The sequence below is a fragment of the Capricornis sumatraensis genome, chromosome 10 (assembly GCF_032405125.1).
Source record: "Capricornis sumatraensis isolate serow.1 chromosome 10, serow.2, whole genome shotgun sequence".
NCBI classification, from domain to species: Eukaryota; Metazoa; Chordata; class Mammalia; order Artiodactyla; family Bovidae; genus Capricornis; species Capricornis sumatraensis.
Window position 1 is genome coordinate 56371027 of NC_091078.1, and position 26899 is coordinate 56397925.

At 46.4% G+C, this 26899-nt stretch overlaps 1 protein-coding gene across 1 annotated transcript in view; it reads left to right on the forward strand.

The window, feature by feature from the left end:
* DCLK3 (doublecortin like kinase 3) overlaps nt 1-16624 on the forward strand; it is a 42851-nt gene extending 26227 nt beyond the window's left edge. Inside the window, exons 3-6 of the mRNA XM_068983095.1 lie at nt 1133-2997; nt 13829-13961; nt 15349-15516; nt 16461-16624. Coding sequence (XP_068839196.1) covers nt 1133-2997; nt 13829-13961; nt 15349-15516; nt 16461-16624 — 2330 coding nt within the window. The remainder of the gene's footprint in view (nt 1-1132; nt 2998-13828; nt 13962-15348; nt 15517-16460) is intronic.
* The last annotated feature ends 10275 nt before the right edge of the window (nt 16625-26899 follow it).

Consider the following 26899-nt stretch of genomic DNA (forward strand, 5'->3'; position numbering starts at 1 on the left):
AGTGGCTGCTCCAGGATTCAAATCCAGATCTGTGCTCATAACCTCTTCGCACCTTGCCTCACCCTGAAAGTCAAGCTGAGAAAACTGTTCTTGGCGAAGAGGTAGGTTAGATTTGGATTCTTCAGGGGTAAGGGGAAATCTAGAAGGGAATAGATACATATATATGCGTGTGTGGCTGGGTCACTCTGCTGTACACCTGAAACTAACACAACATTGTGGATTAAATGTACTTCAATTATTTTTTAAATGGAAAAAAACAATCTTTTGTGACTTAGCAGGAAAAAAAAAAAGATTTGGATTTTTTAAGATTCCAGAAAGTTCTGACCTCTTGTTGGTATTTCCTGAGCAGCAAATTTTGGACCTTTTTATCTCAGTTGTAGGTTTTTGAAAGTTTAGGATAGTGGGAGCTGCCTTCAGGGTCAGGCCTTGCCTAGAAGGGGCTCCCAAGGTGTGGTCCATCCTGGTACCCAGGGGACTTGGGGGGGACACCTCAGGCCCAGTGCAGACTCCATACTACATTCCTGGCCGCTCTTGGAGGAGACTGGGCAGGAGGCCTCACATGTGACGGCTCCATTGTTTCAAGCAGATCCTCAACAAGCACACGTCTAACCTGTGATGGTATCAGTCATCTTTAGTAAAGACTTTTTTTGTTTGTTCGTTTGTTTAGTCACTAAGTTGTGGCCGGCCCTTTTGCAACCACATTGGACTGTAATTCTCCCAGCTCCTCTGTCCATGGGATTTCCTAGGCAGGAATACTGGAGTGGGTTGCCATTTCCTCCTCCAGGGGATCTTCCCGACCCAGGGATCAAACTCGCATCTCCTGCATGTGTCTCCTGCTATTGCAGGCAGATTGTTTACACCTGAGCCACCAGGAAACAATCTTAGTAAAGGTTTGGTGGTGGTTTAGTCGCTAAGTCGTGTCCGACTCTTGCAGCCCCATGGACTGTAGCCCGTCAGACTCCTCTGTCCATGGGATTCTCCAGGCAAGAATACTGGAGTGGGTTGCCATTTCCTTCTCCAAGGGACCTTCCTGACCCAGGAAAAAAACCCAGGTCTCCTGCATTGCAGGCAGATTCTTTACCGACTGAGCTGGTCAAAGGACTCTTTGAACCATGCAGACTAATACTGTGTTGTCCTTTCCCCCCCACAGGACATCGAGGTCTCTGTGAACATTCTCTAAAATGTTTAAGCTCGAGAATCACGGAGCAGAAGCTGCAGGGCACCTGGCTGCCTGCTGGCCGAGGGAGCCTGGAGAAACCATTCCTGGGGTCACGCAGCTCTGTGGTGCCTGCAGTTAGCCCCCAGAGTGGCCTTCACCCTGTCCATGCTGAGAACAGCCCGCTGAAGCCCAGGGTCGTGACCGTGGTCAAGGTGGGCGGCCACCCCCTCCGCAAGATCACCCTGCTCCTCAACAGGCGATCGGTGCAAACCTTTGAGCAGCTCTTGGCCGATGTCTCAGAGGCCCTGGGCTTTCCCAGGTGGAAGAGTGACCGTGTGAGGAAGCTGTTCAACCTCAAAGGCCGGGAAATCAGGAGTGTGTCTGATTTCTTCAGGGAAGGAGATGCCTTCATAGCGGTGGGCAAAGAGCCGCTGACACTGAAGAACATCCAGGTGGCTATAGAGGAACTGTACCCCAGCAAAGCCCGGGCTCTGACTTTGACCCAGCAGCACAGCCAAATCCCCTCTCCAAGGCTGAGAAGCAGACTTTACAGCAAAGCTGTGAAAGGGGGTCACCCCTGTGGGGAGACCGAGACCAAGAGCAGCGGGGAGGCTGCTAGGTCCCCGGCAGCCATCAGACCCCAGGGGCAGACCCCAGGGGAGGACAGGGTGAGGACCCCGAAGAAGTGGGGGAAGGGGAAGCAGGAGCCCGAATCTGGCAGCAAGGCGCCCAAGGATGCCGCCCTGGAGAGGCGTGCCAGTGGAGAGAAGCACCTGGCGGTGGAGATCGAAAAGACGTCGGGGGAATTGATGAGGTGTGAAAAGTGTAAGCGGGAGCGAGAGCTCCAGCAGGGCCTGCAGAGGGAGCGACTGTCCCTGGGTACCAGCGAGCTGGACCTGGGCAGGTGCCCCCGCTACGACGTGGAGAGGCTGGTGAGGACCAGGAGTTGCCGGAGGTCCCCGGAGGAGAAGCTCCAGGGTGGGGAGGAAGGCTGGAAGGAGGGTCCCCGGAGCAGTCCTGGGCACCCCTCACAGGAACCGAGGAGACCCAGCAAAAGCGTCGACAGGAAAGAGGACAGAGATCCTGGAGGCCAGGAGGGTCATCCCCCTGCTGCAGCCAAGGCCAAGAGGGACGTTTTCGTTGGGGAAGCACAGCCCCGCCGAGAGGAGAAGGACAGCAGGAACGCAGGCAGGAGCAAGCCGGGAGGCTGGCTCCGGAGGGAGCATCACGCTGACCTGGATCCGGAGAAGCTCCCCAGGACCCGAGGGGCCGAGCAGGAGGCGGAGGAGAAGCCCGTGGTGTCCGGAGCGAGGAGGATGATGGTTCCCCGCGATGAGCCGCCAGCCAGAATCGAAAAGGAGCCCAAGACGAGGCCGGAGGAGAGCAAGGCGGAGCGGCCGGGCAGGAGGCGGCGGCCCGCGGGCATCCTGGCGGCCGACGTGCGGAAGCAGTACGAGCCGGGCCGGGTGATCGGCGACGGGAACTTCGCGGTGGTGAAGCAGTGCCGGCACCGCGGCACCCGGCAGGCCTACGCCATGAAGATCATCGACAAGTCCAAGCTCAAGGGGAAGGAGGACATGGTGGACAGCGAGATCCTCATCATCCAGAGCCTCTCTCACCCCAACATCGTGAAGCTGCACGAAGTGTACGAAACGGACGCCGAGATCTACCTGATCATGGAGTACGTGCAGGGAGGGGACCTGTTCGACGCCATCATCAAAAGTGTGAAGTTCCCCGAGCGCGAGGCTGCCCTCATGCTCATGGACTTGTGCAAGGCGCTGGTGCACTTGCACGACAAGAGGATCGTCCACCGGGATCTCAAGCCGGAGAATCTGCTGGTGAGCCCTGCCCTGGTGGGAGGCGGCAGTTGGGAAAGATAAACCGGGGCACAGGGGCCATCCACGTGGTCCAGGGGTTAAGACTCCGCGCTTCCAATGCAGGGGGTGCCAGGTGCCATCCCTGGTCTGGGCACTAAGATCCCACATTCCCTAAGGTGCAGACAAAAATGATTTTTTAATTAAAAAAAAAAAGATACAAAACATAGGAATGGTCACCTATTCTGTTACCCTTGCACTGTAGAAGATCGAGGTGTTTGCCCAACTTAAGTCATTCAGTCCTGTCTGACTCTTGGTGACTTTATGGACTGTAGCCCACCAGGCTCCTCTGTCCATGGGGATTCTCCAGGCAAGAATACTGGAGTGGGCTGCCATGCCCTCCTCCAGGGTATCTTCCCAACCCAGGAATCAAACCCAGGGCTCCTGCATTGCAGGTGGGTTCTTTACCATCTGAGCCACCAGGGAAGCCTGTAGAATGTAACATATATGTAATATATATATGTATATAATTTTTTATGTTGACATGTTGTATTTTCATTTTTGTTCAGACTAAGAAATTTTCTTTCCTTTTTTTGGCCATAGAGTGTGGCATGCATAATCTTAGTTTCCCAATCAGGGATTGAATTTGTACCCCTTGCAGTAAAAACAGGATGTCTTAACCACTGGACAGCCAGGGAAATCCCTGGAACATTAGCTTTATGGTCTTTTTTTTTTTTTTTAACATACTTGTTCCAGTATGTAAAACTTGCTTAAAGTTCAAAAATTGTGGAAATAAATGGGTTTTGATTAAATTATTGAGAAAGTAGCCTTCCAATTCAAACAGAATGGAATATGTTTCCTCATCCCTGGGAGAAGAGTATTTTCACTTGGACAGTGATCACATGGACTTCATTTCTTGGGCATTTGCACATCTTCTGGCCTAGGTGTTAAGGGTGTCTGCTGGTAACAGCTTCCTCTGTAGGCTTTGAGCCCATGCTCCCATTGAAAGCCTCCTGGGCCTTTTGAAGAAAAGGTCTTGCCACAGGAATTAAAAAGGCTTGGTCCAGTGGTTAGGACTCAGGGTTCTCACTGCCGAGGGTCAGGGTTCCCTCCCTGGTCAGGAAACTAAGATTCCACAAGCCTCTAGCATCAGCCCTTTTGTCTCTCTGGGGCTTTGTTTCTTCATTTATGAAAAATAAATAGTAATGGTACCTATCTTGTACGGTTGAGGGTGGATTGCTCACGGGAAAGGAACATTAGCCCGAGACCACCAGGAGGTGGCCTGCCACTCACAGCTGAGCTGTTCAGGTTTTGGATGCAAACCATCTCCCCAAACACCCATGTGAAATAAGGTCACTCTAGAACCATGATGTGTGCTTAGTCGTGTCCAGCTCTTTCGACCCCACTAACTGTAGCCCACCAGGCTCCTCTGCCTATGGGATTTCCCAGGCAAGAGTGCTGGAGTGGATAGCCATCTGATGGATCCAGACAGAAGCAAGACCTCTTCATCATGATGTCCAAATCCAGATAAGAACAGGATAGTCCAGACCACAAGTGTGGCTACGTATTCCCTTCCTGGGGACTGACTCACTGCCCCATCTTCTTCTCACCTTTTAGATAAGAATTACCAAGATGTCCAGTCACAGAATTGCCCTCATATCCTGACAGTTTCCAATTCATAGCAAAATCCTACTTTCTTGAACCCTCTTCCAAATTAGCTGGCACAGCCCAGATCTTACTAGTTCATTGAACACCCTCTTGCTTAGATCCCCAAGGTGCTTGGATCCCCGAGGTGCACCTTCTCGCTTGTTGCAATGAGGCAATCAACTGAACATGTTTCTGAGCTTCACCTGTGTTCCTAGTGGGCTTCATTAGAACAGCATGCTTCACATGGTCACTCTCTGGCCCTTTATTCCACTTTCTTATTTGTAACCTCGATCACCACCTGATCTGTTTCATATTTATTTGTCTGTTCTCTTTTTGCTCCTCTTGGAAAGTCCTAGGACAGCAGGAACATTGTTTTATTCAGACTGTACCGTGAAACCTAGACCAGTTCTGTCACATAGTGGATAGTCAATAAATATCAGTTGGATGAGTGGATGTGTATAGACCCCAGCATGCTGCCTGGTGAATAGCAAGCCTTCCATCAGCGGCAGCTGATGTCATTATTATGATGTTAAGAACATGTCTGATGATAAGGTGGACATCATGAGGAAGACTCCAAAGCCAGATTGCTGCATATGAAGCTGGAGAAGATGGATGCAGTGGTCTCTGTAAACCATACTTTTTTTTTTTTTGGAGGAGGGGGCAGGGAGTTAGCCTGTTTCCTTTCATTTCATGGTTGTAGAGCCAGCCTGGAAACATCATCCCGGTACATTCATCTGCCTAAATTGCTCCCACAAGCAGAATGAAACTCTGAGTGAGTCAAGCTAATTATCTGGTGAAGTGAGGTCTAGTTGACCCTTCAATCAAACAACTTTGTTTTGGCCTAAATTCATAGAATTGCAGAACACTGACTGACTGCCTGAGTGATCTGAATTACCATTGTGAGTAAATCTCCCTTTGAAAATTTTCATTTTTGCTTTTTTTTTTTTTGACCACACTAAGAGGCTTGCAGGATCTTAGTTCCCTGACCAGGAATCAAACCTGGGCCCAGAGCAGTGAAAGCGCCAAGTCCTAACCAGTGAACCACCAAGGAAATCTTGAAGAATTCCGTGTTTGCATGAGTTGAGTGTCCTCAACCATTTTTCAGTTTGAGGTCTGAGCCCAGTTCTTCCCTGTGTGTGAAGTGTGGCACTCTGTTTACAGTGGCCGCTTTGGAATCATGATAGAGCAGTGTTCTGTATAGTTCCTCTGTTGTTTTCACTGAGTTGTGTAAGCAGGAAGGATTCAGATTAGAGGCCTGGGTGTGGGACACTTTGGGCCTGTGCTTAAAAAATCGCTAGAACAGTGATACATGTTCTTGAGGATGTGGAGTAAGATTGTTTACCCTGTAGGATCGTTTTCTTTAGGGGACAGTCATCTGAGCTTGCATTTTCTCTGCAAGGTCCCGGAACCAGGTTGTCAAGCTGGTTCATCTCTTGGGCAGGAGAGACTCTCATTTGTGTTAAGGGACTGAAAGTCAGCACTTGCAGATGGCATGAAGAGGTTTGCTACAGGAAATAGAAAAACTGCAAGGAGTACATTGAGTGTGGACAAGCTAACTGCCTGAAAGAAGTCATTCAGCAACTCTTCATGGATTTATATCTCAGTTCATACAAGTTTTAGTGCCCTTGAAGGCAGTGAAGTGAGTGTGTGTGTCTGTGTGTATCTTGAGAGAGAGAGAAAGATGAAAACTGCAGCATAGCTATGTTTTCAGTCTAGTACATGAGTTGTTCAGTTCAGTTCAGTTCAATTCAGTCGCTCAGTTGTGTCCGACTCTTTGGAACCCCATGAATCGCAGCACGCCAGCCCTCCCTGTCCATCACCAACTCCCGGAGTTCACTCAGACTCGCGTCCATCGAGTCCGTGATGCCATCCAGCCATCTCATCCTCGGTCGTCCCCTTCTCCTCCTGCCCCCAATTCCTCCCAGCGTCAGAGTCTTTTCCAATGAGTCAACTCTTTGCACGAGGTGGCCAAAGTACTGGAGTTTCAGCTTTAGCATCATTCCTTCCAAAGAAATCCCAGGGCTGATCTCCTTCAGAATGGACTGGTTGGCTCTCCTTGCAGTCCAAGGGACTCTCAAGAGTCTTCTCCAACACCACAGTTCAAAAGCATCAATTCTTCAGTGCTCAGCCTTCTTCACAGTCCAACTCTCACATCCATACCTGACCACAGGAAAAACCATAGCCTTGACTAGACAGACCTTAGTCAGCAAAGTAATGTCTCTGCTTTTGAATATGCTATCTAGGTTGGTCATAACTTTTCTTCCAAGGAGTAAGCGTCTTTTAACTGCTGTTAATTTAATATTTAGACCCTATTTCTGATTTTTAAGAAAGCCCACTTTTTTTGTTTTTAAATAAAAAGGTTTTTTTCATGGTGGTGTGGCCCCTTCAGAAGCTGTACAAAGCCACCGATCTGAGCCAAATTTAGTGGCATAGGAGAATATCTCTTGTATCCTGTGGATAATCTGTTAGCTGGCATTTTTCTGAAAGAATGGGCCTATCACATTTCTAAACTGTGTTTGTCCTTTTCTGGGTGAGTAAAGTTCAGCATGAGCTTCCCAGGTGGCTCAGTGGTAAAGAAACTGCTTGCCAATGTGGGAGATGCAGGAGACATGGGTTCGATTTCTGAGTCAGGAAGGAGGAGGGCATGGCCACCAACTCCAGTATTTTTGCCTGGAGAATCCCATGGACAGAGGAGCCTGGTGGCTATAGTCATGGGGTTGCAAACAGTCAGACATGACTAAGCATACACATATGAACTCGAAGTTCATACTATGTCAGAATTTCAACCCTGCTTAGCATCGGTGCATTGTGGTTTTTCAGAAAGAGATCTGGGGAGTCGTGGCTTTGACAATAAGCTCATTATCTGGGTTTAGAAAGGTGTCATCTCTAAATTTCCTGATATAATTATGTTGCAAATTTGGCTGGTCTTTTGAGAGTTAATATTAGTAAATATCACCATGGTGACTGCTGTCCATCAATTAATGCTCTTGGGTCGTCTTCAATTTTGTATTCTGCTTTGTATTATCAAAGTGATTGTTTCTTCCTTTAATAGATGGCTACTGTCTGTATCAATACCTGTCTCTGCCAAATGGGAGAGCGATGATGTCAGAACTAACTTTTGATTACATGGCTGATTGTGGCTGCCTTTAGAGACTTCCAGAATGTGCCAAGAACTCTTAATGGATCCAACAAGCTTATCATGTTGTTTTCACCAGCAGAAATATTTATATCTGGTAATTGGGCCCTAGAGTAAAATTTTAGGCCTGTGTTACTGAACATACTTTATTTCTAGTGATCATATTTCCTGATAAGATGCTAATTTCCTTCTTCCTTTAGGGCTATTTAGACTCCTGAGAGCTGCAAAAGAAGTTTTAATTATGAGAAGTTCCAGCTTGCAGAAATATCAGTGTTAATTGCTGCTTCTGTCAGCCTGTGTTCCCTTGGCAGGGTTGGAATGCGCTGTGTGGTGTTGACTGAGCCCTGGGAGAAGCAAACAGGAGCCGGAGAAGTGATGATGTGTAGGCACCAAAGGCGTGTCATAGGCTGGTCACGTGACAGGTCCCAGGGAAAATTTCATCCCCATTGATTGTTTCATTCTTTTTTTTTGCTGTTGACATGTAAGTTGATTTTAGACATTGGCGTTTCCATGTGAATTGGTTTTTAAGGTCATTCCAGTCCTCATGGCCAGTTAGAAATGGAAACTTGGAGGGAGAAGGCCAGAGGAAGCATGAAGGATCAAGTAAGAAGTTGAAGATAAATAAGCTTTTTATCCCTTTTCTTAGGGCAGCCGCTTGCTGTTTGGTCTGTACTGTGCTGCCACCTGCTGTTCAGAGATGATCATTGCAAGATCATACTTAAATTGTGCCTTCACAGCCAAAAATTAATTTTAAAAAAACAGACTGCTGTGCCTTGAAGGAGAGGAAGTTGTTAATGGCTCAGAAGAAGAACGATTCCTCTTGAATCTTTGAGACAGTCTAGATGTGACTGGGCTGCTAATGTAAATAATATAGATTGCCTGCATTCAAAGAAGGGGACTTTGGTGTGGCTGGGAAAAAGGATGTTGGACCTAGATGGATCAACGGTCGTTGAAGTAACATATAAAGTAATCTCTAACACTCTCTCTTAGAGGGCAACTGAAAACAAGCCGCGGAAGGAATGTGACCTAGAGAAGTGAGTTTAGATAGACCTGAAGGCAGAGAAATGGAGATTTGGGCTGAGGGCAAGGTCAGATGTGGGCACAGGGGCTGTGGGCGGGCCCTCAGCCAAGCATGGCCCAGGAAGGTACCGCCTGGGAGCCTGTTAGAGAAGCCAGAGGTGACCTGGGTGGAGGGCGGGCAGGTTTTAGAAAACGGGGTGGGGATGAAATTCTGAATCAGTATGGGGTGAACCTCTTCACATGTTAAGCTGATTATAATCAGTATGGTCTGCCACGTGAAGCTGTGGGATCTTTTCATCTTGAGATTTCAGTCAAAGTGAATGATAGTCTGGTGGGAGGATGTTTTAGATGAGTTGCCCATTTGGGTGGAGAATTTGATGGTTTCAGAAGTTCTGCACAATGTAAATTGTCTGCGGCCACCATGGAGAATAGTATAAAGGTTCCTTAAAAATTAAGAATAGAGTTACCTATGACCCAGCAATCCCATTCATGCACAAAGGATCTGGGAAAGGCGAAAGCTCTAATATGAAAAGATACATGCACCCTAATGTTCATAGCGACACTGTTTACAATAGACAAGAAGCTGCCTAAATGTCCATAGACAGATGAATGGATAAAGAAGATGTGGTACGACGTATATACAATGGAATATTACTCAGCCATAAAAAGGAATGAAATTGGGTCGTTTGTCGAGATGTGGATGAACCTAGAGTCTGTCATGCAGAATGAAGTGAGTCAAAAAGGGGAAAATAAATATGGTATATTAACCCATATGTATGGATCTAGAAAAATGGTACTAATGAACCTGTTTGCAGGGCAGGAAGAGAGACTCAGACAGAGAGAGTGAACTTGTGGACACAGAAGAAGGGAGAAGGAAAGAGTGAGATGAATGAGAGAGCAGCGTGGACATAGATACTCTATCACGTGTATATAGATAGCTAGAAGAAAGTTGCTGTATGGCACAGGAAGCTTGGCTGGGCGCTGGGATGACCTAGAGGGGTGGAATGGGGGAGATGACAGGGAGGTTCAAGGAGGGGATTTATGTATACATACAGCTGATGCACGTTGTTGTACAGCAGGGACTAACACAACATTATAAAGCAATTATACTCTAATTAAAAAATTAAAAATACTTTTTATAAAAATGAATCTAGAGATTATCATACTAAATGAAATAAGTCAGAGGAAGACAAATACAATACCACTTATACATGGAGTTGGAAATATGATGCAAATGGATTTATTTACAAAACAGAAACACACTCAGACATAGAAAACAAACATGGTCACCAAAGGGAAAAGGGTAGAGGAGGGATAAACTAGGAGTTTGAGATTAGCAGTATACACTGCTATGTATAAAATAGCTAACCAAGAAGGTCCTACTGTATAGCACAAGGGACTATGTTCAGTATCTTGTCAGTAACTATATTGGAAAAGAATATGAAAATATATATATATATAACTGAATCAGTTTGCTGTATACCAGAATCTAACACAACATTGTCAGTCAACTATGTGTGTGCGCTCAGTCATGTCCAACTCTGCGACCCTTTGGACTCTGTCCACGGGATTTTTGCTTTTAGGCAAAAATACTGGAGTGGGTTGCCATTTCCTCCTCTAGGGGATCTGCCCGACCCAAGGATCGAATCTCTGTCTCCTGCATTGGCAGGCAGATTCTGCTGAGCCAGTCAGGGCAGTTAATCAACTATACTTCAATTAAAAAATTGAAAGGGCTTCCTTGGTAGCTCAGAGGTTAAAGCATCTGCCTGCAATGTGGGAGACCTGGGTTTGATCCCTGGGTTGGGAAGATCCCCTGGAGAAGGAAATAGCAACCCACTCCAGTATTCTTGTCTGGAGAATCCCATGGACTGAGGAGCCTGGTGGGCTACAGTCCATGGGGTCACAAAGAGTCAGACACGACTGAGTGACTTCACTTTTCAATTAAAAAAAAAAAAGTTCCACAAATTCTAGGAGGAAGAGTTATTCCAGAAGGATGTCACTCATTTGAATTTAAGGATTAAGATAAGAACTGTTCCAAAGGCAAGATTGTGAAGTGCCTGTCGGAAAACAAAAAGCCCAAAACAAAATTCACACTGTCAGTGTGTGAGCGTAAATGTAGTTAGGCTGGTCTTGTAGGTGAAGTAAACAAGAAGTCTAAAGTCACACTGTCAGCTCTGAGAAATGTTACATAATTCATGACAGCAGAGGCTGGAGACAGAAGAATTAAAAACACGATGCATCTCACTTTCTGGAAGGAGCAAACAGCCCTGCAGATCTTAACCACTCCTCAGCTTCTGCTGTGGGTCTCATCATTTGGAGGCTTGAAGAGAAAAGCAATGGAGATAAGAAGCAATATATTATTTTGGAAAAGCCATAAAATATTTTCTTTAAGAAAACAGATTTGGTATTTGAAAAATATGTCTATCAGCCCATGGACATTTAACATAATGCATTTTCAGAATAAATCTCATGAAAAATTTCAAAATGAACAACTGAGTCTCCTTCCTGTTTCATCTTCTCCCCCTGTTATGCAGCCAGGTTTTAGAATCAGGGGGTTTCTTTGAGGAAGGGAAGGGTGTCTTTGTTATATCGCAAAGATGTACATGGTTTGTTTGGGTGTATTCAATCAGCCACACGCTTTTACTGCTGATCATTTGGTTGGGAATATTTCCATATGTTTGCAAGGCACAGATTTTTTTCATTAGTCACCCAGCAAATGGGATTCATGAAGATGGCCCATCTGGAAACTTAAGTTAGCACGTGGTTTTTTGTCCTTCCCTTCCAAACTAGATTTTCTAGTGTAGATTATTCTCAGAGTTACCTCCCCAGTCCCCTTTAGGGCTGTTGTCTGTCTCCACACACAGACCGAAGCAGAAGAGTGTTTTGGCTTTACATCTGTGATTTCCATTCAGTTCAGTTCAGTTCAGTCGCTCAGTCGTGTCCGACTCTTTGCAACCCCCATGAATCGCAGCACGCCAGGCCTCCCTGTCCATCACCAACTACCGGAGTTCACTCAGACTCGCATCCATCGAGTTGGTGATGCCATCCAGTCATCTCATCCTCTGTCGTCCCCTTCTCCTCCTGCCCCCAATCCCTCCCAGCATCAGAGTCTTTTCCAATGAGTCAACTCTTTGCACGAGGTGGCCAAAGTACTGGAGTTTCAGCTTTAGCATCAGTCCTTCCAAAGAACATCCAGGGCTGATCTCCTTTAGGATGGACTGATTGGATCTCCTTGCAGTCGAAGGGACTCTCAAGAGTCTTCTCCAACTCTGCAGTTCAAAAGCATCAATTCTTCGGCACTCAGCTTTCTTCACAGTCCAACTCTCACATCCATACATGATCACTGGAAAAACTGTTTATAGCCTTGACTAGATGGACCATTGTTGGCAAAGTAATGTCTCTGCTTTTGAATATGCTATCTAGGTTTGTCATAACTTTCCTTCCAAGGAGTAAGCGTCTTTTAATTTCATGGCTGCAGTCACCATCTGCAGTGATTTTAGAGCCCAAAAAAATAAAGTCTGACAGTTTCCACTGTTTCCCCATCTATTTCCCATGAAAGGATGGGACCAGATGCCATGATCTTCATCTTCTTCACTCTCCTCTTTCACTTTCATCAAGAGGCTTTTTAGTTCCTCTTCACTTTCTGCCATAAGGGTGGTGTCATCTGCCTATCTGAGGTTATTGATGTTTCTCCCGGAAATCTTGATTCCATTAGGTCAGGTTAATTATGGAGACATTGATTAGCCTGCGCAACGGTGACTCGGGCTCAGTGATTAAGACACAGTCTGCTTACAGAGATGTAAGCTCTCTGGCAGGAACCAAAGCATATTTGGAGCACTTACCCTTGTCTGGGGAGATCGGGGGTGGGGGGTGGGGTGGGGCGGGGCTGCCCGCCCTGCATTTTTGGGTGTCGCTGTGCCGTGGGACTGATGGGGCTCAGGGAGAACCAGAGCCCTGCCTAATGCCCTCCAGCCCCCCCAGGTGCTCCCTCCTGCAACAGAAATAACCCTTTGCTGGAAGATTTGGGGTCATACACTAGTTATAAGCACAGACTGTAAAGCCCAAGTGTTCGGGGTTCAAACTGCAGCTCACCATTTACTGTGTCACTGTGCCTCCATATGCTCATCTGTAAAATGGGGATGTGAGCGGCCTCACAAGACTGCAGTGAGGATTATGTGAATTAGTATTCTGTAATATGTTATACACAATGCCTGGCCCGAAGAAGCGTGACAGAGGTGTTTGTTAGGTAAACCATACAATTTCAGCCTCCACTGCTTATTTGTCTACTTTTTCATTCCAGTTCCTACTTCTCTTCCTTTTCTTTTTTTCCCTCTGGTCAGAATTTGCGTTACGCACAGCATTTTTTAGCTCTCGTTAAAGCTAGTCTGTGTTCAAAAAATGGGGTTCCCAGGTGGCTCAGTTGGTAAAGAATCTACCTGCAGTTTTTGGGTTCAATCCCTTGGTTGGGAAGATCCCCTGGAGGAGGGCATGGCAACCCTCTCCAGTATTCTTGCGTGGAGAATCCCATGGACAGAGGAGCCTGGCCGGCTACAGTCCATGGGGTCACAGAGTTGGACACGACTGAAGCAGCTTAGCAGGCACGCACACACTTGCTCAGAAACATCACTGATCACTGATCCTTGTTCTAACTCAGTGCTGCTCAATGGAGCTTTCTGTCATGATGGTAATGTAGATTTTCCTGGTCCAATATGGTAGTCCTCAGCCACAGATGGCATTTGAACACTTGAAACGTGGCTAGTGCATCTGAGAAACTGAATTTTTAATTTAACTTGAGTTAAATGAATTTAATTTAAAATAAATAGCCATCTGTGACAATATGGTACTACCACATTGGACAGCAGAGAAAATCTAACTCATTGGCTTCTTAGTAAGCAAGTGTCACTGAGGTCAAGTTGAATTTGTCAGTGTCAGGTTAATCTATAAGCGCCTGTGTTTTATTGTTTGCTTGTCATGAATTTTTATGTTCATTGTTCTATTTCGTCTTTGTTCTCATCACAATTTTGGTGATTTGGGGATTTTGGCTTCCTGCAGGTTCAGCGAAATGAGGACAAATCTACCACCTTGAAACTGGCTGATTTTGGTCTTGCAAAGCATGTGGTGAGGCCTATATTTACTGTGTGTGGGACTCCAACTTATGTAGCTCCTGAAATCCTCTCTGAGAAAGGTAACAGTTACACATGGTTCTGTGGGACTCTAGCTCGCTTACTAACCAGTGTTTACTTTTTCATATTTAAATTTCACATTTTTCAACATGAAACAGTGAAAAAAATCTCAGAGATTGGTTCTGCATTTGCACTTGTATATTAAATATTTGAAGTAGGTCTCCTTGACCAAAGCATAAGAACTTTTTCCTCATCAGGGCTGCTCTTATTACAGAGAGGAGACTGTGAGTGTGTGTGCGTTGGTGGGACAGTGAGATGAAAGATGGTGGAGAATTGAATGGGAAACTCAAGCAAGCAAGGTCATTTAGCCACTCACCCAAAGCTACCTCTAAGGGAGAGATATGGAGCAGTTCTTATGGTAATTGGCTTTAAAACTCCTTTTTAACCTCACAATTAAAGGAAAATGAGGTCCCAATTCAAACCCCATGAATAATATATATATATTTCATATTGTATAAGGGTCCAATGGGCTAGTTTAGTGATAGACTCTGTAAAGGATATACGAGGAAATCATCTTCATCATTATTATATGGCTCCAAGTATGTGAATAATTATTTAGCCATCCTTGTACTCCAGGAGAAATCAGTTAAACTACCTATGATGGCTAAAGATGGGAAAGCTCTAGACGGGTTATAAGCTTGGGGGTAGGGAGAAGGGAGAGTTTTATCCCAGCAGCAAATGCATCAGGGAAGCCAAGATACAAAGATTAGCCTATGCATGGAAGTTGGGTGGCAGAGACTTTGAAAAACCAGCCTCAGTAGAGCAGAGGGAAGTGCAGTTGGACGGGGAGGGTTAGCCTGGATTCCCCACGAATGAGTCTGGACTCAGTGTGGCCAGCAGAGTTGCCGTGGTAATGTGACAGTGTGACAGGAGAGTAGTGAGTGACTACGGACGTTTTAATGGAGGCATTACTCTCTTGGGTCAGAGAGGAAAGAAAGCAAATGAGCTGGGGACTTCCCTGGTGGACTCTCAATGCAGGGGACTTAGGTTCGATCCCTAGTCAGGGAACTAGATCCTGCATGCTGCAACAAAGGGTTCCCATGCCACAGTGAAGACTGAAAATCCCATATGCTGGAGCTAAGACCTGGCACAGCCAGGTAAATATATAAGTAAATAAATATTTGAAAAAAAAAAAAAAGAAAGAAAGACTACGTGAACTCTGGGAAGCCAGGACAGTAGGACTCACGCCAGCTAACACAGGGTGTTGGAAAAGAAAGCTCTTTGGGAGATGGGAACAGGGTGAGTTAAATTTTGAACTCACTGAGTCTATAGAGACATCAGGAGTGGATACGCACAGAGCTGTCTGTTTGGCTGAATGTGTGGTTTTGAGACCCCCTCCGTACCAAGATGGCAGCCAAGAGATGATGTGTTTCTGCCTCCACTGCACAGGTTACGGGCTGGAGGTGGACATGTGGGCCGCAGGCGTGATCCTCTACATCCTCCTGTGCGGCTTCCCCCCGTTCCGCAGCCCAGAGAGGGACCAGGAGGAGCTCTTTAACATCATCCAGCTCGGCCGCTTTGAGTTCCTGGCTCCTTACTGGGACAATATCTCTGATGGTGAGACTTGGGGCTTCCCAGGCAGGAGGGGGTTTGGGGGTGGGGAGCTGGGCCCCTTCTGGGATCTGACTGCAGAGCCTGTTTTTAGGTCAGATGTGTGAAACGATACCCAGAGAACTTGCTACAGTACCTGGGCCGTCTGCATCCTCTGCTTTCCTTTATTTCCTGCTAGCTTTGTGTAGATCTCCATAGCGTCCCAAACACATGACTTGCTTTGATATGTAAGTCTTACCACCAGTTGGAGTCACCAGATACTTTTCTTGAAGCCAGTTGAAGAACCTCAGAACTGGAAAAATATCAGAAACGTGGAATCTTCATTTGGAAAGATCCAAGCCATCTCACACACAGAAGTGTCTATGAATCGGACAGACTAGAGATGCTTATTTTGAATAGTCAACTCTCTAGGGGTATCCTTGGGGCACAGGGGCTCTGGAAGGTCAGAGGGTGAAAGTCAGAAATACTTTTAGTGCAGCAGAAGCTTGTGTGGTCCTCCTCCGTTTTGGCCCTTTCAGGTGAAATCTTTCCCTTGATTTACACATTTAAAATATGTATAGGTATGGTTCATGGCCTCTGTGTGTCCTCTTGGGCTGGACGGCACCATGGGTGGTAGTGGTGGGCCTGACCTCATGATTTCACGTCTAACATGGTAGCCTTATAGCTGCATGGGGCTATTTGAATTTAAGTGTCAATGAATTAAAAGGAAATGCAAGAAGAATTCAGCTTGTCAGTTGCACCAGATGAATTTCAAATGCTCAGTAGTCCCAAGAGGGTAGGGCAGATGTGGAAAGTTTCCATCATGGCAGACAGTTCTGAGAGCCAGTGGTGCTCTGGTCCAGCGCCTGTTGCTAACACAGATGTTTGTGTCCTTATTTCCTGTATGGAAAAGGAAAACTCCGAACCATCTGCATCCATCTCATTTTTCCATCCTTCTATCATTCCAACAGCTGCCAAAGATTTGGTGAGCCGGTTGCTGGTGGTAAACCCCAAAAAGCGCTACACAGCCCACCAGGTCCTTCAGCATCCCTGGCTTGAAGCTGCCGGAAAGACCAGCAGAGCAAACCTACAAAAGGAGGTGCCCCCCAGCAGCGAGGACCACTTCCGGAGCTAGCACACATGGGCTGCAGAGCAGACGTCGTAGTCGCAACCTCAGCATCTACTCAGTCCTCCTTGGTCCTGCTTGGGGACAGAGAAGACGACAGACACGGAGGAGAAAAACGATGAAAAAGGCTTCTTCACATAACTGGAGAATCAAGGGAAGGCGAGAAGACACTCAGTGTATTTTAAAGCGTGTTTAACAAGATAAACTTGAGTCTTAATGTTAAATCTTGTAACATATGTTTAGGTTTTTAGATTTGAAGTCTTTAATGTGTCGTGGGAGGTGGGGTGGGGAGACTTATTCTCAGTGAGGGGTGTTTTGGTATTAATGATTTGTGTTTTGCTTCTTCCTTGTAATCAAGTTCCTAGTACATATTACACGAGTGGTGCTTACCAGGGTTTAAACTCCCCCTGTGAAATTAATCATCTGAATCATAGTCCTTCCTCATTAATAAAATGTGCTCTGGATAACTGAAGCGAACTGTATTCTGACTGCTTCTTAATGCTGGTGATGAAAACCAGCGAATTATAGTTCAGACATGTCTCCTGAAACCCCTGTGTCTACACGTAAATGTGCTGATGGACCCTTGATGAACTGACCAGGGCTGTTTAGGATATGCTGGTCTGGGTCTCTTGCATTTTAGTTCTGCTGAAAACCAGATTTGGTGCAGCCTGAAATGGAAAGAAGAAATCATCGATTCACTCCTATCCCTTTAGGACCCATTTAGACCATGCTTCAGTCACTGAGCCTCAGGCCTGAGTCCTTTCTACGTGAAGTTAGGCTTCTGCTCAGGTTGAGACTGTGCTAATGTTTTCAGGTCAGGAGGGAGCCATTTAGTGCACTAGTAGGTCGGAAATGCAGTTACTGGGTTACACTGGAAGGGGCTCTGAGGGTTCAGACACCTTCCTACCTGCGGGGCATACCCTCAGAGGGCACAGGACACAGGGTCCCTGGTTATTTCACTCCAGATTTCTGTAGCAGTAGATGATTCTGGGAGTACCAATGAGCAGAAAGTGAAACATCATCCTGATGTTTCCCAACTTGACCTTTCAGGGTTATATGCAACCTGGTCGAAAGGGTGAAAATTCAGTCCAAAAGTGTGGGTTTCTCACCCTGCCTGTTCCTTCCTGATGGTGTAGGTGTCATTTTGGTGGAAGAAGTGCATCCATCCGCAAACAGGAACAGCACAAGAGGCTCTAGCATGAGGAATTGCTGGGACAGGTGTTGGAGAATGCAGAAAGCGGGCAGGAGGTGATCGAGAGATGTTAACACCTAGGTGAGACGCCAAGGGAAGAGGTTGGGGTGATTGAATGTAGAGGCTTGGAGGAGAAACCCTTGCAGTGAATTCTGATTGTGCCACCTAGATCCCCACTCAAGACTGAAGGTAATAAGCTGCAGGGTGGTGCTGGCGGACAGCCCTCAGCTATGAATGGGAATTGCCTTTACCTGGGAGGAGTCCCCTCACATGGGATCACATCCCTCTCGCGGGATCACACCCCTCTCCCAGGAGTGGGCTGCATCCAATGATGTCTCCATTTAGGGCTCGAGCAGACAACAGTGAAGGGCCAGGCCCTTTCACAGCGGCCCGTGGGGGTGGCTGAGCCTTGGTGGAGCCTGCATCACAGCCCAATTCTCCCTCATCTGGTCCTGATGCTTTCCCTTCTCTTCCAGAGGTTGATGGTCCTCAGATCACTCCCCAGTGAAGCTTCAGCACTCTAATCTCCATCTCGGAGTTGGCTTCCCAGGGAACAAAGCCTGGGACATGCCCTAGGAACTTAGAATGACTGCAAATAGGTACCAGCTGGTGCTTTGACTTCAGGAGCTCTGAGGAGGGGCCCCCTGGAGCTGGGACCCAGACACCTAGGGAAAGGGCACTGCCAAGCAGGCAGCACAGTGGGACTCACTCTAGAAATGTGGAAAGAGACTGGAAGCTGGGACCAATTTCTACTGGAAGATCTTTTGGTAAAGTCACCCAGAGGCACTAAATCCAGAGGAGAATATTCAGACCTCATACGGCATCATTTGATCCTATTGACCACTCTCTGTTTGAGTCATTTTTCCACTTGGCTTCCATAAGTGATGCATTTTCCTGGTTTTCTTTCTATATCTCTATTTACTCCTTTGAGTCTCCTGAGCAGGTTTAGTCTTCTACGTGCTGTAAGTTGTAGCTCCATTATTAAGTCACTCAGTCAGTGAGTTCAGTTGCTCAGTTGTGTACAACTCTTTGCGACCCAATGGACTGCAGCATGCCAGGCCTCCCTGTCCATCACCAACCCCAGAGTTAACTCAAACTCATGTCCATTGAGTTGGTGATGCCATCCAGCCATCTCATCCTCTGTCGTCCCCTTCTCCTCCTGCCCTCAATCTTTCCCAGCATCAGGGTCTTTTCAAATGAGTCAGCTCTTTGGATCAGGTGCCAAAGTAATGGAGTTTCAGCTTCAGCATCAGTCCTTCCAATGAATATTCAGGACTGATTTCCTTTAGGATGGACTGGTTGGATCTCTTTGCATTCCAAGGGGCTCTCAAGAGTCTTCTCCAACACCACAGTTCAAAAGCATCAAATCTTCGGCATTCAGCTTTCCTCACAGTCCAACTCTCACATCCATACATGACCACTGGAAAAACCATAGCTTTGACTAGACGGACCTTTGTTGGCACAGTAATGTCTCTGCTTTTTAATATGGTCATAACTTTTCTTCCAAGGAGCAAGCATCTTTTAATTTCATGGCTGCATTCACCATCCACAGTGATTTTGGAGCTTAAAAAAATAAAAGTCTTTTCCACTGTTTCCCCATCTATTTGCCCTGAAGTAATGGGACCAGATGTCATGATCTTAGTGTTCTGAATGTTGAGGTTTAAGCCAACTTTTTCACTCTCCTCTTTCACTTTCATCAAGAGGCTCTTTAGTTCTTCTTTGCTTTCTGCCATAAGGGTGGTGTCATCTGCATATTTGAGGTTATTGATATTTCTCCTGGCAATCTTGATTCCATCTTGTGCTTCATCCAGCCCACAGTTTCTCATGATGTACTCTTTATATAAGTTAAATAAGCAGGGTGACAATATACAGCCTTGACGTATTCCTTCCCTGATTTGGAACCAGTCTGTTGTTCCATGTCCAGTTCTAACTGTTGCTTCTTGACCTGCATACAGATTTCTCAAGAGGTAGGTCAGGTGGTCTGGTATTCCCATCACTTTAAGAATTTTCTACAGTCTGTTGTGATCCACACAGTCAAAAGCTTTGGCATAGTCAATAAAGCAGAAATAGATGTTTTTCTGGAACTCTCTTACTTTTTCAATGATCCAGTGGATGTTGGCAATTTGATTTCTGGTTCCTCTGGCTTTTCTAAAACCAGCTTGAACATCTGGAAGTTCATGGTTCACATACTACTGAAGCCTGGTTTGGAGAATTTTGAGCATTACTTTGCTAACGTGTGAAATGAGTGCAATTGTGTGGTAGTTTGAGCATTCTTTGGCATTGCCTTTCTTTGGGATTGGAATGAAAACTGACCTTTTCCAGTCTTGTGGCCACTGCTAAGTTTTCCAAATTTGCTGGCGTATTGAGTGCAGCACTTTCATAGCATCATCTTTTAGGATTTGAAATAGCTCAACTGGAATTCCATCACCTCCACTAGCTTTGTTTCTAGTGATGCTTCATAAGGCCCACTTGACTTCGCAATCCAGGATGTCTGGCTCTAGGTGAGTGATCACACCATCATGATTATCTGGGTCATGAAGATATTTTTCATATAGTTCTTCTGTATATTCTTGCCACCTCTTCTTATCTTCTGCTTCTGTTAGGTCCATTCCATTTCTCTCCTTTATTGAGCCCATCTTTGCATGAAATGTTCCCTTAGTGTCTCTAATTTTCTTGAAGAGATCTCTAGTCTTTCCCATTCTGTTGTTTTCCTCTATTTCTTTGCATTGATCACTGAGGAAGGCTTTCTTATCTCTCCTTGCTATTCTTTGGAACTCTGCATTAAAATGGGTATATCTTTCCTTTTCTCCTTTGCCTTTCACTTCTCTTCTTTTCTCAGCTATTTCTAAGGCCTCTTCAGACAACCATTTTGCCCCTTTGCATTGCTTTTTCTTGGGGATGGTCTTGATCTCTGCTTCCTGTACAATGTCACGAACCTCTGTCCAAAGTTCTTCAGGCACTCTGTCTATGAGATCTAATCCCTTGAATCTATTTGTCACTTCCACTGTATAATCATAAGGGATTTGATTTAGATCACACTTGAATGGTCTAGTGGTTTCCCCTACTTTCTTCCATTTAAGTCTGAATTTGGCAATAAGGAGTTCATGATCTGAGCCACAGTCAGCTCCTGGTCTTGTTTTTGCTGTCTGTATAGAGTTTCTCCATCTTTGGCTGCAAAGAATATAATCAATCTGATTTCGGTGTTGACCATCTGGTGATGTCCATGTGTAGAGTCTTCTCTTGTGTTGTTGGAAGAGGGTGTTTGCTATGACCAGTGCGTTCTCTTGGCAAAACTCTATTAGCCTTTGCCCTGCTTCATTTTGTACTCCAAGGCCAAATTTGCCTGTTATTCCAGGTATTTCTTGACTTCCTACTTTTGCATTCCAGTCCCTTATAATGAAAAGGACATCTTTTTTGGGTGTTAGTTCTAGAAGGACTTGTAGGTCTTCATAGAACCATTCAACTTCAGCTTTTTCAGCATTACTGCTCAGGGCATAGACTTGGATTACTGTGATACTGAATGGTTTGCCTTGGAAACGAACAGAGATCATTCTGTCGTTTTTGAGATTGCATCCAAGTACTATATTTTGGACTCTTTTGTTGATTATGATGGCTACTCCATTTCTTCTAAGGGATTCTTGCCCACAGTAGTAGATATAATGGTCATCTGAGTTAAACTCACCCATTCCAGTCCATTTTAGTTCACTGATTCCTAAAATGTTGATGTTCACTCTTGCCATCTCCTATCTGACCACTTCCAATTTACCTTGATTTATGGATGTAACATTCCAGGTTCCTACGCAATATTGCTCTTTACCGCATCAGACTCTACTTCCATCACCAGTCACATCCACAACTGGGTGTTGTTTTGCTTTGGCTCTGTCTCTTCATTGTTTCTGGAGTTATTTCTCCACTGATCTCCAGTAGCATATTGGGCACCTACCGATCTGGGGAGTTCATCTTTCAGTGTCCTATCTTTTTGCCTTTTCATATTGTTCATGGGTTTCTCAAGGCAAGGATGCTGAAGTGGTTTGCCATTCCCTTCTCTAGTAGACCACGTTTTGTCAGAACACTCCACCATGACCCGTCTGTCTTGGGTGGCCCCACACAGTATGGGTCATAGTTTCATTGAATTAGACAAGGCTGTGGTTCATGTGATCAGTTTGGTTGGTTTTCTGTGATTGTGGTTTTCACTCTATCTGCCCTCTGGTGGAGAAGGATAAGAGGCTTATGGAAGCTTCCTGATGGGAGAGACTGAGGGGGAAACTGGGTCTTGTTCTGATGGGCAAGGCCATGCTCAGTAAATCTTTAATCCCATTTTCTGTTGATGGTGGGGCTGTGTTCCTTCCGTGTTATTTACCTGGGGCTGTACTATGAGGTAAAGCATGTGCCTGGAATGCAGGAGCTGGAGAGGGCAATGGCACCCCACTCCAGTACTCTTGCCTGGAAACTCCCATGGACGGAGGAGCCTGGTGGGCTGCAGTCCATGGGGTCGCTAGGAGTCAGACACGACTGAGTGACTTCACTTTCAGTTTTCACTTTCATGCATTGGAAAAGGAAATGGCAACCTACTCCAGTGTTCTTGCCTGGAGAATCCCAGGGACGGGGGAGCCTGGTGGGCTGCCGTCTATTGGGTCGCACAGAGTTGGACACGACTGAAGTGACTTAGCAGCAGCAGCAGCAGCAGCAGCAATGCAGAAAACCTGGGTTTGATCCCTGGGTCAGGAAGATCCCCTGGAGAAGGAAATGGCAACCCACTCCAGTACTCTTGCCTGGAAAATCCCATGGACAGAGAAGCCTGGTAGACTACAGTCCATGGGATCGCAAAGAGTCGGACACGACTGAGCGACTTCACTTTCAGTTTTCAAACTATGGTGGAGGTAGAGAAGATAATGGCGACCTCATTCAAAGGTCCCATGTACTCACTGCTACACTCTGTGCCCCCAACCCTGCATCAGGCCACTGCCGACCCACGCCTCCACCTGAGACTCCTGGACACTCACGGGCAAGTCTGGGTCAGTCTCTTGTGGGGTCACTGCTCCTTTCTCCTGGGTCCTGGTGCGCACCAGGTTCTTTTTGTGCCCTCCAACAGTCTGTTTCCCAGTCCATTAAGTCACTAGGGAAGTGTAAATCAAACCCACGATGAAATAGTATACAGCTATTAGAGTGGCTAAAATTAATTGGCCAAATAAGTGAAAAGACCGACACTTCCCTGTAGTTTTTGAGAATATGTAGACTTGAGGTTGGTCCCTTAGCAATGTGGAGAATGTTTTCTGTGAACACCACAAGCAAGCATAGACTGAAGCCCAACGTATAGGCTCTTGGTTAAGTCTATTTCAAACACAGAGTCCCCTTTTGGAAGGAACACAATGGCTGGAAGTAGAAATCTGCAGGTCAAGATCATCAGTATCAGGTTCTACAAAATGTGTTTACCCTGATGCAGTGTAATTTTCATGATTGGGTTTACCCGTTTCTACCATTTTTTCCAGTAGTAAAATATATGATTTAGGAGAAATGCTTTGACTTTGCAAGTTTGTGTGTCATGAGTCTACAAGGGCTTTAATGGTGTACACAATGCCTCCTAGAATATCTGAAGATCCGAATCAAATCTATGAAAACAGAATTTTCTATTCTGTCACCTTTGGAGTGAGTTCTCTGCTGCCATCTTGTGGCCCTTAGAATAATAACATCTAGAGCCTTGCCTTTGGTCCAGTGACTCACCCACCCAGGTCCAAGGTTCCTCCTCTTTTGTCCCACTCAGTGGTCCCCTGGATTCTGGGTGAATACTTTCCATGCAGGATGCCAAACTGCAAAGCAGTCTGTACCTATGTTGGGAACCTTTGAGTATGAGAAAGTTCTTTCTAATGCTCATCCAAATTCTGCCTTGGCCCAATTTATATCCAACCTGTCCTTGTTCTACTATTTAATTTTTAAATATTTGAAGGTATCTGCTATTCTTATTTCCACACATTTCCCCCGAGACTATTTCAGCTCCTTCATCATCTTCTCATGTGATAGGTTTTTTAGAGCCCTCATCATCCTGTACTTCTCTCTCAGGTCAGGTTCTCTGGTAGCAGAGCCTGACACAGAGATTCTACTCCAAGGGTTTACTGAGGGCAGTATCCACAGTGTGCACTTGTAGGGGCCGGAAGCAGGATGGGGGAAGGATAGAGCTGAGCAGGGATGGACTTTGTAATTTGTGGAGGATTATTCTTGATAGTGCATATTGAAAAGCAGAGACATTACTTTGCCAACAAAGGTCCGTCTAGTCAAGGTTATGGTTTTTCCAGTGGTCATGTATGGATGTGAGAGTTGGACTGTGAAGAAGGCTGAGTGCCGAAGAATTGATGCTTTTGAACTGTGGTGTTGGAGAAGACTCTTGAGAGTCCCTTGGACTGCAAGGAGATCCAACCAGTCCATTCTAAAGGAGATCAGTCCTGGGTGTTCGTTGGAAGGACTGATGCTAAAGCTGAAACTCCAGTAATTTGGCCATCTCATGCGAAGAGTTAACTCATTGGAAAATACTTTGATGCTGGGAGGGATTGAGGGCAGGAGGAAAAGGGGATGACAGAGGATGAGATGGCTGGATGGCATCACCGACTCGATGGACGCGAGTCTGAGTGAACTCCGGGAGTTGGTGATGGACAGGGAGGCCTGGTGTGCTGCGATTTGTGGGGTCGCGAAGGGTCAGACACAACTGAGCGACTGATCTGATCTCATCTGATGGGGAACTAGTTATATAGGTATTGGAAAAACCAAAAAACCAAACAAGGAAGGCAACCTGGAGATTAGCAAGAGCAGGAAGATACCACCCACCCCCCCAGGGTTGGAGGAACCAGGGCAGGAGGCAGTGCTGACAGGGTCCAGGAGTGGGTTCAGAACCGCAAAGGTGGTGCCATCTTACTGCCTCATACCCCTCCTCCCGCTCTCAGTTTTCTGCCAACGCTTCCCCCTGGCAGCATCCAGTCAGCAAGGGAGCCTGCGAAACATAGCTGTAGGTCCGCTGTTGCCGGAAGGGAGAACCCTTCCAGGGCCCAAGAGTGGGCTCTTATCTAACACTCGGAGGTAAATTGTCTGAGGAGACACATGAACTGACCAAGCTCGAGATTTTATTGGGAAGGGGTTTCCCGGGCAGAGGACAGCAGGGTAAGGGAGCCCAGTAGGACTGCTCTGCCACATGGCTCGCGGTCTCAGGTTTTATGGTGATGGGATTAGTTTCTGGGTTGTCTTATTAGTTTCTGGGTTGTCTGGCCAATCATTCTGACTCAGAGTTCTTCCTGGTGGCGCATACCTTTCTCAGCCAAGTTGGATGGCAGTGAGAAGGATTCTGGGAGGTGGTCAGACACATGGTGTTCTTTTGATCTTTCCCAAGCTCTTCTGATTGGTGGTGGCTTATTAGTTCCGTGTTCCTCACTAGGACCTCCTGTTGTAAAATAACTCACACAGATGGTGCCTGGCCAGGGTGGGCGGTTTCAGTCAGTGCGCTTCCCAATACCAAGTGTGGAGTGTGGAGCTGAGGACAAGCTGAAAAAATGACAGGCACGTTCTGAAAAAGATTACTTGTGCAACGATAAGAGCTCAGAGTCCTCTACAAGCAGACTCCACACTCTGATCAGACTGCCTCACCCAGGGCAGAATGCACAGAGAAAGGGAGTCAGGCATTGTCACCAAAGTGGGAGCAAAGACTTTACCTGCTGTTTACCAAAGGAGGTCAGGAAATGTCAGCAGTTGCAGAAGAGCAGGAAGGAGGGAAAGAATCTGGGGAAACAGGATTTTGTAGGGGAGATTAGATAAGATCTGACTCGCATTTTTATGAGAGAAACCTGTTTGGGGTTTAGGACAGGGCTTCTCAAGCTTTATCGTACATGCACATCACCGAGGGACCATTCAGCAGGTGGGGTGGGGCCTGAGATTCTGCATTTCTAGCAGGCTCTTAGATGATGTTGATAAGGCTGGTCCATTGAACACACTGAAAGCAAAGATTTAGGGAGACTCTTAGCATGAATGTGTGCTAAGTTGCTTCAGTCATGTCCGACTCTTTGTGACCCCATGGACTGTAGCCCACCAGGTTCGTCTGTCCATGGGATTCTCCAGCAAGAATACTGGAGTGGGTTGCCATGCCCTCCTCCAGGGGATTTCCCACCCCAGGGATTGAGCTCCTATGTCTCACGTCTCCTGCACTGGCAGGCAGGTTTCTTTACCACTAGGGCCACCTGGGAACATCAGGGAGACCCTGGAGTCTGTGGAAATACTAATTGGGATGATCCATGAAGGAGAAAGTTTTGATCCAGAAGGAGATAAAGATAGAAGAGGCAGTGCACCTGCGAGTCCCAAGGATTTGTCTCTTGCTTTCAGAGTGTGGACAAAAGAGACCCAGGGACGCCCCTCCTTCTGGCCTCTGGCCATCCATCAACCTCTTTTCCACCCGCAACCTCTGGGACTGTCTTCTCAGCTGTCCTCTGCCCCCGGGGAATAGCCAATGTCTTTTGTGTGTGTGTGTGTGTGTGTGTGCTTAGGTTCTTACTGACCAATCAGAAACTCTCAGCTTCCTTAAAATTATTCCACCCAGGTGGAGGGTGGAACCTGCATCTTCAGACGTGTTACACCTACCTCTCCTTGGGTTTCCAGTTCAACCGCAATGGACCATTTCCATCTCATGTTGGTTGAGGAGAAGCTTGAGGGTGCAAAATTAGTGCAGCAGCAGCATCTTCTTCCAGAATGTGAGCAGCCATCCCAAGATGAGTTGGGTGAAATCAACTCATGGTCCTAAAAAATCAGGCCTTTTTGGATCTGCATACCCTGCCTTCTTCCTGTGCAAACCCCATCTCTGTGACTTGCTGGAGAGCCGCGTTCTAGATGAGGAGGTGAAGCTGTCAGGGAGATGGGTGACCCTCAACTGACCTCTGCAGGATGGGCACCCCCAGGCTTGGTGAGTATCTCTTTAAAAAGTTCACCCTCTCCGACACTCTCAGTGATGTTAAGATGACAGAAGTGCCAACCAGCTGCACTTAACATACATTATTAATACAGCTCCCAGCTTCCCTTGCTGAATCCAGGACTCCTATTACAACACTCCATGAAAAATTAATGAG